This window comes from Nelusetta ayraudi, unplaced genomic scaffold (genome assembly GCF_046127955.1).
Source record: "Nelusetta ayraudi isolate G7.1 ecotype Tasmania unplaced genomic scaffold, CSIRO-AGI_Nayr_v1 ptg000003l, whole genome shotgun sequence".
NCBI classification, from domain to species: domain Eukaryota; kingdom Metazoa; phylum Chordata; class Actinopteri; order Tetraodontiformes; family Monacanthidae; genus Nelusetta; species Nelusetta ayraudi.
This window is the reverse complement of record NW_027466053.1, coordinates 1,928,458-1,937,500: the sequence shown is the minus strand read 5'-3', so window position 1 is coordinate 1,937,500 and position 9,043 is coordinate 1,928,458. Positions and strand designations below refer to the sequence as shown.

The window sequence follows — 9,043 nt, the reverse complement described above, 5'->3', positions numbered from 1 at the left end:
GCCACTGTGTGTTAATCTGCTTGACTGCAGATCCCAATCAGGGCGAGCGAGGGGAAGGAAGACAGCGAGGGGACCAAAGAGGAAGAAGGAGGGGGGAGGGGCGGGGGAGCACGGGAGGGAGGCGGAGTCTGGGGGCGGAGTGTGGGTGGAGGTGGAGGTGGGGGCCGGTCCCTGGCAGCCTCACACACCTCCAACCAAGAGTGAAACCACACAATCTGAGAGGTTGTTTCTCTCCCCCACCTCCTCCCATCCCCTCACTTGGCTGCAGCTTGTTAGCCCCTCCCCCTCCCACACCCACTCACACAGGGGTTTGTCTCAGAGCTCCTAATCCCGTCTCCACCTGTCACACTCCTAATCTGACCGAGGTGAGGTTAGCAGGCCCGCTCCCTGGAGGGGGAGGAGCCTCTGGGTCAGCTGACCACTGGATCCCTACCTGACCAATCAGAGGGAGAGTCGTGCCCCGATGATGGAGGGACACACTCGGACGCTTGGGTCAGAGGAGGACAGAGAGGGAGAGAGAGAGAGAGGCTGCACAGGCCGGTCGGGCGAGCAAGCCAGAGGGAAACAGAGGGAGGGGGAGGAGGGAGGGGCTTAACGGGCAGCGGTACAGCCAATGAGAGGTCGGCGTGGAATCTTACCCCGGCAACACGACGGAGGACAGGTGGACAGATGGCCGAGCGAGGGGGCGAGAGAGGGAGAGAGGGAGAGAGGGAGAGAGTGCATGTGAAATGCACTGCAGGAGTGTGTTCACGTGCACGTTGATTGGTGTTTGGTCAAGTCGCCGACAGGAAGTGAGGGGGCGGGGCCTGTTGGCCACCGAACAGGCCAATCACAGACGCCGCAGGTGCGGGGAAGAAGAAGGAGAAGGCAGGTGTGGGCGGGGCCACCTACTGGAGCACCTGCTCACCTGTTGTTCAATATCATGTGATCATGTGACCTGCTGAGGTGACGTCTGGTTGCTCACTTCTGTAAAATGCCTCTTTCTGTCTTCCTTGAGAGGCATTTAAGTACCTTCTCACCTGTGCAATTTTTTGGGGCTTTTTTATTTCAAGACAGATGCACAACAGCACAGTGTGATGTCACGCCAAGCCCCGCCCCTTCCTTTTTCACACCGTCACCAATCAAACCACACCTAATTTGCCATAACCATCATTTAAGTCGCCTAATAAATGTCACAATACACCTGCCACCTACTGCCAATAGATGGACAGACAGACAGACACAGATAAATAGACAGATAAATAGATAGATATATAGACAGATAGATATGACAGATAGACTGATACAGACACAGAGACTGAAGTATTAGAACCACTGCTTTAATCCAGACTAGTGGCACAGACTGGTATTGCAAGACGAGAGGCCAGCTTTTATATATGACCCATAAACACCTTAAACATGGCTGCCGCTGCCGCAGCTGTTCGTGGTTTGACCGACATCACAGCCTCGCTGTGTGTCTTCACACGTGTGTCGCTGAGTGAGTCCCATTGTGTTGTCTTTGTGCGTCAGTGAAGTCGACGCAGCTCCACTTCTCTTTCATCCCTCCGGCTCATAACAGCAGGTTCCAGGAGGTTCCACGTCCTGATCACGCTCTCCACAGCGCCCCCTGGCATGCTGTCACTCTCCTTGGTTTTTATTTTCTTTCCTTCTGCTGTTGTGTGTTTATTTAATTCCCCCACCCCCCCGTTGGTCTTTTGTCCCTTTTCGTTGTATATTTTTTAGGTCAGAACACACACGCTGCTGCTGCTGCTGCTGTGTGTGGTGTGTGTGTGCCAGTGTGTGTGTCTGGCAGCCAGTGTGTGCCGCCTGCTCGGTTGCGTTAAATTTGCATTAGGCTGCAGATCAGAGCAGCGACTTGTTCTGGTGAGAGCCAAACGGCTGAATCTGGCAACCAGCTCTAGAGGGAAAATAAAATAAAAGTGTCGTGACCTCACAAAGGGCTTCATTGGTACGATGAAAAGAAGCGTCGCCTCTCTGATGACAACAATAACAGTTGCAGCTTTGTGAGGTTTGTATCGCAGAAAGTTTCGTTCGCCGCCGCTGCCGTCGTCACCTGTTTATAAGCTGCGAAAAACAAATTCATCCAAAATTAAAGGACCCTCCGTCTCTCTTGCTCGGGGGGGTTTGGTTGGCGTTCACACAGGTTTTTTTTTTCTTTTTTCTTTTCCCTGATTTGAATTACAAGCAGTTGAATCATCCGTCCCGCTCGCTAACCAGAGCCGTGCTACATCATTTATACCGCGCAGCAGCATAATTAGCGCGGGGATTTTATTTTTTTGACTGAGCAGCGTTTCTTCGGAAGCTTTGAATTCCAAACTTTCATTTCAATGGAGTCGTTTTCCTCCTCTGACTTTAGCCCCGTTTGACTCCAATCGCTCAACATCCGCCGCCGCTGCTGCTGGTTTGGAGTTTCACTGCTTTCACCACTCCACAATGCTAAGCTAAGATGTAAAGTTGAGATCTAAGATGAGCTGCTCAGCTGAGATGCTAAGCTAAGATGCTTGAAGTTGAGGTCCTAGTTTAAATGCTAAGCTAAGCTCCTTTCACTGGAGCCTGGTGGGCAGACCAGGTATGACCAGTGTCTTACCATTCTGCACTGCTAAATTAAGATGCTGATTGTAAGATGCTAAGCGAGGTGTCTCTCCTGTGTCACCTGGTGGTCAGACTGGGTATCACTGGTTCAGCGTGTACCTGCTGTGGTACGCTGCAGTTCCTCCTCTCTCTCTCTGTCTCTCCCTCTCTCTCTCTCTCTGTCTCTCCCTCTCTCTCTCTCTCTCTCTCTCTCTCACGCTCTCTCTTTTTTCCCATTGCTGTGCTGACACCCGGGCGACCTTTGACCTCTGGCGCCGGGCTTCAAACCCCCATTGATTGGCTGTGGTGCGGAGGTGTGATCCTACCTCGGGTTGCTGCCGCAGGCTGAGAGCACTGCAGTGATTTCTCTCCTCCTCTGGTTGTGGAGAGTCGTTTCTTCACCCTCCTGAACCCGGAACCTTCTGCCAGCTGAGCGCCTCCTGACTCAGCGGTCGCAGCTCGCTGCGGCGTGGGCGGGCGAGGGGCATGGGGGTGGAGGGGCCACGAAACGCCGGCCTCGCCGATCGATGGAGCATCATCACAGGGTGTTTTTCTTCTTCTTTTTCTTCTTCTTCTTCTTCTTCTTCTTCTTCTTCTTCTTCTCGGCGGCAGCAGGTCAAACTGCTCTGGCGGAACGCCGGCGCTCCGCGTTTGTTTGTACAATCAACAGCGTGGGAGGCAGCACTAAAGCAACAACATGGTCATTTGTGTTTTCCACAGCAGCAGCAACAGCAGGAGCAGTAGCAGCAGCAGTAGCAGCAGTAACAGTAGTAACAGCAGTAGCAGCAGCAGCAACAGCAGGAGCAGTAGCAGCAGCAGCAACAGCAGTAACAGTAGCAGCAGCAGTAGCAGCAGCAGCAGCAGCAGCAGCAGCAGCAGCTTCACAAAGTGTTTCTGGTTGGATGTGTGATGTATGAAATGTAAACCTGCTCCCCCTTGTCCTCCTCCTCCTGCTCCTCTCGCCCGCTTGTGGTCGCCTCAGACGTTGCGAAAGAAGGGCTTTAACGGCTGCAACAGCCCCGAGCCTGACGGTGACGACTCCATCGACCAGAGTCCACTGACGGAGGACAAGTACCGCAAGACTGACGACCTGGACAGCCTGTTCAAGCGCTACGGCGTGAGTACCACCACTCCTCCACCACCTGCTCTAACCTGCGCTCTTCTTCTTCTCCTCTCCTCTGTCTCTCTCTTCCACTTCCTGTCCCCCCTCCTCCACTTCCTCCTCTTCTCCTCCTCTTCCCCCTTCTCCTCCTATCCCTGCTCCTCCTGCTCCTCCTCTGTGGTTGACCTCAAGGCTCTGAACAAGAAAGAGCACCGGGACTCTGAGAGCCCAGAACCTGAGGAGCCCTTCTCCCTCACCCCCCGCACTGAGGAGAAATACAAAAAAATTGACGAGGAGTTTGATAAAATGATGCAGAACTATAGGCTGTCAGTGAGTACCGCCCCCCGCCCCTCCCCCAACACCGCCCCCTGCTGGCCGAGGTGTTTTCTGGCTACTCACAGAGCTTCACCTTCCCACCGCCCGCTTTCACTCTCACTTCATGCCCTGTCTCCCCTCCTCAACCCCCACCTCCGCCACCCCGCCCATCACAATCTATTGGCTTCACACTGACATTACATCAGCAGCATTCTGACCTCAGCAACGCTGACAATAAAAGTGTATTGCGATACCTTCTGGAATGATATATCGTCGTATCGTATGATTCATTTACCTTCATGAAGCGTTTTGATGGCTCACTTTTGAGGGGAAAGTCAGTAATATCTGGTTGGACGCTATGAGAACATTGATTGATGAGATGAGAAGCGTCTATTTGGATGAACTTTCAGTCTTCTCAAAAGAAAAACCCCACAAACGTGGGTGCAGTGGGTCTCCCTCCTTGGAGGGCAGACGTTCTCCAGGCCTCCGCCTGCTTCGCCTGGCGCCCATCCAGACCTTCAGCGCTAACGTCGTCCTGATCAATTTACAGCCCTGCTTCTTCTGGCTGCTTTGATTGGCCGCCTGGGAGGAGACACGTTCAGCAGCCGGAGGAGTGCGTTCTGTGAGGAAGAGTCAAAATCAACTGGTTGTGTTTCCTACGCAGCAGAATATGGAAGCGCATTGCTGCCACCCGAGAAAAAAAACGGCTCATTATCACGTTATAATGTGAAAATTAGCACGATAAAAAGTGATAGTTTCACGTTAAAACGTGATACTGAACCCTTTTTTTTCTAGCATGGCAACAATGTGCCATGATTTAATAGAATCATACAAACAAGACATAGTGCCTTTGTTTGCCTCGCTTCGTTTAGTGTAGACTCGTTATCGTGAAATGATTTTTACGTGAAAAAATGTACGTAAAAACACAAAACTTTTCACGTAGAAATGTGAAAATTATCATGAATTTAGTTTAGTTTAGTTTAGTTTCCAGACTTCACCCTCAACACACTGGCTGTACAGTATTCAGCTGCAAAGTTTTAAATTAGCACCTAAAAAAATTAATCATTTACAATTTGTTAGATTTCATTGAGCAACGGGCAGAGGTTTGCAGTCAGCAGGGGGCGCCACTGGAGGCACAGCTCCACAATCCTGCAGTAAAAGACATCCGAAAGTTTGTCTTTTCATTTTCTTGGGCTTTTTATTTTGTAGAGATAGCTCTCACGCAGGTGGACTGTGATTGGCTCTGAGACTTTGCTCCTCCTCTACATTGGTTAAGCATCTCCGCTTTGTCCTATGTTTCTCGTCCCGTTAGCTGACACGCATCCATCCATCCATCCATCCATCCATCCCATGCTCTTTTGCCCACTCCCTCATTCCTCCTCTCACTCTGATGTTTGGTGCTCGGATTTCATTTGGATGGCTCAGTCACAACTTCCTGTATCCACCAGCCGCCCACAGATGATGATAATAATATTAATAATAATAATGATAATACTGGTGAGTGACCTCCAGGAGCTTTGTTTGCCTCCTCATGTATTTTTATGGAAAATCATGATGAATATTGAAGACGGAAGCTATCATTATTATTATGTTTCCCCACAAAATCAAACTTAAAAGTCGGTGGTGGCTAAAGTGGGAGCAGAGATGTTTCCCATCATGCTCCTCTGCCCTCCCCTTAGCCCCTCCCAGGGCCCCATTTCCCACTGAGGCCACGCCCCCCTGAAAGCCCTCCTCCCCCCAGTTAGACGGGTGGATGATTTCCCAGAGTTCCCAGTGATGAGGTGGATTCATTTCCCAGAGTTCCCAGTGATGAGGTTCGCTCGTTCCCTGGAATGTGACGTGCACGCGTACAGCGCAATAACCTGCTGCTGCTCCGTCACCCTAACGGCATGAGGCCGCAACACGCTTCTCTTCCAGCCTGCATGTCGGAATTCTGTGTGTGTGTGTGTGTGTGTGTGTGTGTGTGTGTGTGTGTGTGTGTGTGTGTGTGTGTGTGTGTGTGTGTGTGTGTGTCTGTGCGTGTGCGTGTGTGTTCTTGATGATTTTGCTTTGAAGGAGAGTGTTTTTATCTGCAGCTCTTCCAGTTTATTCTCTGTTTTCTGTTGTGAGATTGATGAGAGTCTGATCATGAGACCATGTGACTCCAGGTGTCCAATCATAGAGCTCAGTGTCAGGCTGGGAGCTGTGCAGTCACCATACAAGGAGAATTCACGTTAGATTTATTAAAAAGTCAATTTTAATTTTATTTCTTTCGATTTTTTTAATAGATTTTCTTGAGATTCATTCCAATCAGATTTTTTTCCAAACAGTTTGGATTAGATCTGATTCTGATTAGATTGATTCAGATTTTCTTTAAAATTTCTTTAGATTTTATCATGTAAGTCATGTGCTTGTGTTGGAAATCCTTTTAATGATTTCACCTGGAAGTTTGTCTGCAGTGCGAATGTCTGTCACCGTGCCCACTCTAAGCCATCTCTCTCTCTCTCTCTCTCTCTCTCTCTCTCTCTCTCTCACTCTCTCTCTCCACCAGTCGACCGTCCCACAGCCCACCTTCTCCCTTCCGCCGGTGGCCGTGCCAGTATCCAATCAGAATGCAGGCTCAGCGGTGGCAGCGCTGCAGTTCAGCAGCCACGGGGGTGGCCCCGCACTGGTCAGCAGCTCCGCCCTCACGGAGCCCCGCCTCCTGTCGCCGCAGCAGCCAGCGGTGCTGCAGAGGAACTCGGGGTCACCTGGTCTACCGCAGCGACCAGCCAGTGCAGGTGAGAGGGGGGCGGGGCCAGGTCCAGCCAGGCTTGATGATGCCTGATGGGTGGGATCCACTGAGTTTAGTGGGAGGGGCTACGTCAGATATGGGCAAACTACGCCCCGCGGGCCATATGCGGCCTGTTAAGCCTTTTAATACAGCCAGTTGAACCCGAAGAAATAATATTAATATTTCAATATATTAATAATTAGTCTGTGCTGCCATGTGCAGCGTATCTCTGTGGTCCTCCTGAACAGTAGGGGGCGACTGTTGGATGATGAAGGCAAGGTTTATTGCCGCAGGGTTTTTTTTTTTCCGAACTTTGATTTCATTTACTCCCAATGTTTTGAAAGAATTTTTTTTTTCCAAGGCCGTTTTTTTTCTCACCGTCTGACAACAACCCTTAATGCCCACACCAGTCCCACCAGTCCCACCAATCTCACCAGTTCCACCTGTCTCCCCAGTTCCCAGTCCTACCAGTCTACCAATCCCATCAGTCTCACTTGTTTCCCCAGTCCCATCAGTCTCACCAGTCTCCCCACTCCCCACTCCCCACTCCCACCAGTCCCACCATTCCCACCATTCCCGCCAGTCCCACCAGCCCCACCAATCTCACCAGTCTCACCAGTCTCCAGCTCCTCCAGTCTGTATTTCCAGTTTTCTTCCTGCTGCGACTGTTTGTCTCCTTGTTCAGCAGCAACAAAACTGGTGAGATAAATAGATAAAATCTAAAGTCTTTTTGTTTTTTTAAATCTGAATCTGAACAAGAAGCAAAAAAAAAGTCTTTCAGCGACTACAAAGAAAGGAAGAGGAGCGTGGCGGCGTTGAGCGACTCGAGGGCGCCGCCCACACGCTTTGATTGACAGGCGCTTAACAAAGCCATGGTAGGATGAAACATCCTGTCAAGGCGGCGGCGGCGAGAAGAGCCGACAGTCAGCTGAGGAGAGCCGCTGTCGAATCACCTCAGTTGACTGTCAGGACCTTAATGCCCCCCCACCATCACTTCCTGGTCGACCAATCAGAGTGAAACAGGATGTGGTCAGCAGAGATTCATGTCTCCTTCACCTTCATTGAAAAGCTGTTTTTTGCTGACCTGCAGGAGCACTGCTGGGAGGAGACCTGGGGAGCTCCAACGGAGGATGTCCCAGTCCAGTCTGTGAGTATCCCCACAAGCCACGCCCACTAGGCCCCACCCACCACATGCTGCCAAGCCCCGCCCCCTGTCTTGCAGCTGCGCCTCCTGAAAAAGGAAAAAAGGAGTTTAGGTGCAGCGACAGGCGCTCAGGTGTCACATGACGCGGCTGCACGCCAGCAGCAGAGCACCTGTCACTCAGAGGTCGAGGGCTGAAGGCCACTGAGACAGAGAGAGAGAGGGAGAGACTCCCAGTTTGATCTTCTGGGGTAATTTCCGCAGCAAACGTTGACTTTTTATTTACAGGTTTAGTTTCATTTTACACTTCAAACTTCAGCGATGGGACTCTGGGTGGTCGACCCTCTCTGGCCGTTAGCTCCTCCCAGCAGCGGCACCCTGTGTTCGGCTTCAGGTTTTAGGGGATTGGATGGTTTTGGTTCCGACTCTGGTTTGCAATCACCCACCGGGTTCAGATTTCAAATCAGTCAGTCAGATTTCAGATGATTGGTCGACCTCCTCCTCTCCTGTAGGGGGCGACAGCTGCAGCGGTGATCTAGTCGGGTCCTGGACTAAACTGAACTAAACTGGACTGGACAGAACTGGACTGGACTGGACTGGACTGGACTGGCTCTGTGGGTGGGCAGTTCCTCAACATGCTTCCTGGCTCCACCCCTCTTAGCTGTTCTCTCTGGAATTATCTCCACCCCCCACCCCCCAGCCCCCAGCCCTCTCCCAGCACTGCCCCTCCCCCTCCTGTCCAGCTGTCCCTTTGCACAGGACACTCCTCCTCAGAGGTGACTTTGACACTGGCCAGTACCCCCCCTACCCTACACACACACACACACACACACACACACACACACACAGCCCTCCCCTCCCTGCAAATCCCATTAGCTGCTCCAGAAGCTGGCAGCCGTCCTGTGGCAGTAGATATGGTGGGAAGGTGCTTCTATTTATCTTCCTGCACGTTGGAGTGATGACGGTCTCCAACCAGAAGACAGTCTGGACTAAAGGGGACCAGCAGGGACCAGGAGTGACTGACAGTGACCAACAGGGACCAGCAGGGACCAGCACTGACCTGCAGAGACCTGCAGAGACCAAGAAATACGTCCTGTTTCTCGGTCTGAGTCAAGGCTGTGTTGAGTTCAGTTGCCGTGAGAGAAAAGCCTCCAGCGATTAG

General features: G+C 51.5%; 1 protein-coding gene and 1 long non-coding RNA gene across 12 annotated transcripts in view; one reads left to right on the top strand and one right to left on the bottom strand.

Annotated features, from left to right (window-relative positions):
- mef2d (myocyte enhancer factor 2d) overlaps nt 1–9,043 on the top strand; it is a 49,356-nt gene that overhangs the window by 30,329 nt on the left and 9,984 nt on the right. For 5 of the 9 annotated variants that reach the window (XM_076028481.1, XM_076028479.1, XM_076028482.1 and 2 more), the window contains exons 4-6: nt 3,866–4,003; nt 6,519–6,747; nt 7,831–7,887. In XM_076028481.1, coding sequence (XP_075884596.1) covers nt 3,866–4,003; nt 6,519–6,747; nt 7,831–7,887 — 424 coding nt within the window. Of the gene's footprint in view, nt 1–3,553; nt 3,689–3,865; nt 4,004–6,518; nt 6,748–7,830; nt 7,888–9,043 lie in introns of all 9 variants that reach the window. The other 4 variants (XM_076028480.1, XM_076028483.1, XM_076028485.1 and 1 more) reach the window with 1 other exon arrangement.
- LOC142889953 (uncharacterized) overlaps nt 1–9,043 on the bottom strand; it is a 69,463-nt gene that overhangs the window by 50,795 nt on the left and 9,625 nt on the right. The gene's annotated exons all lie outside the window — the stretch shown is intronic.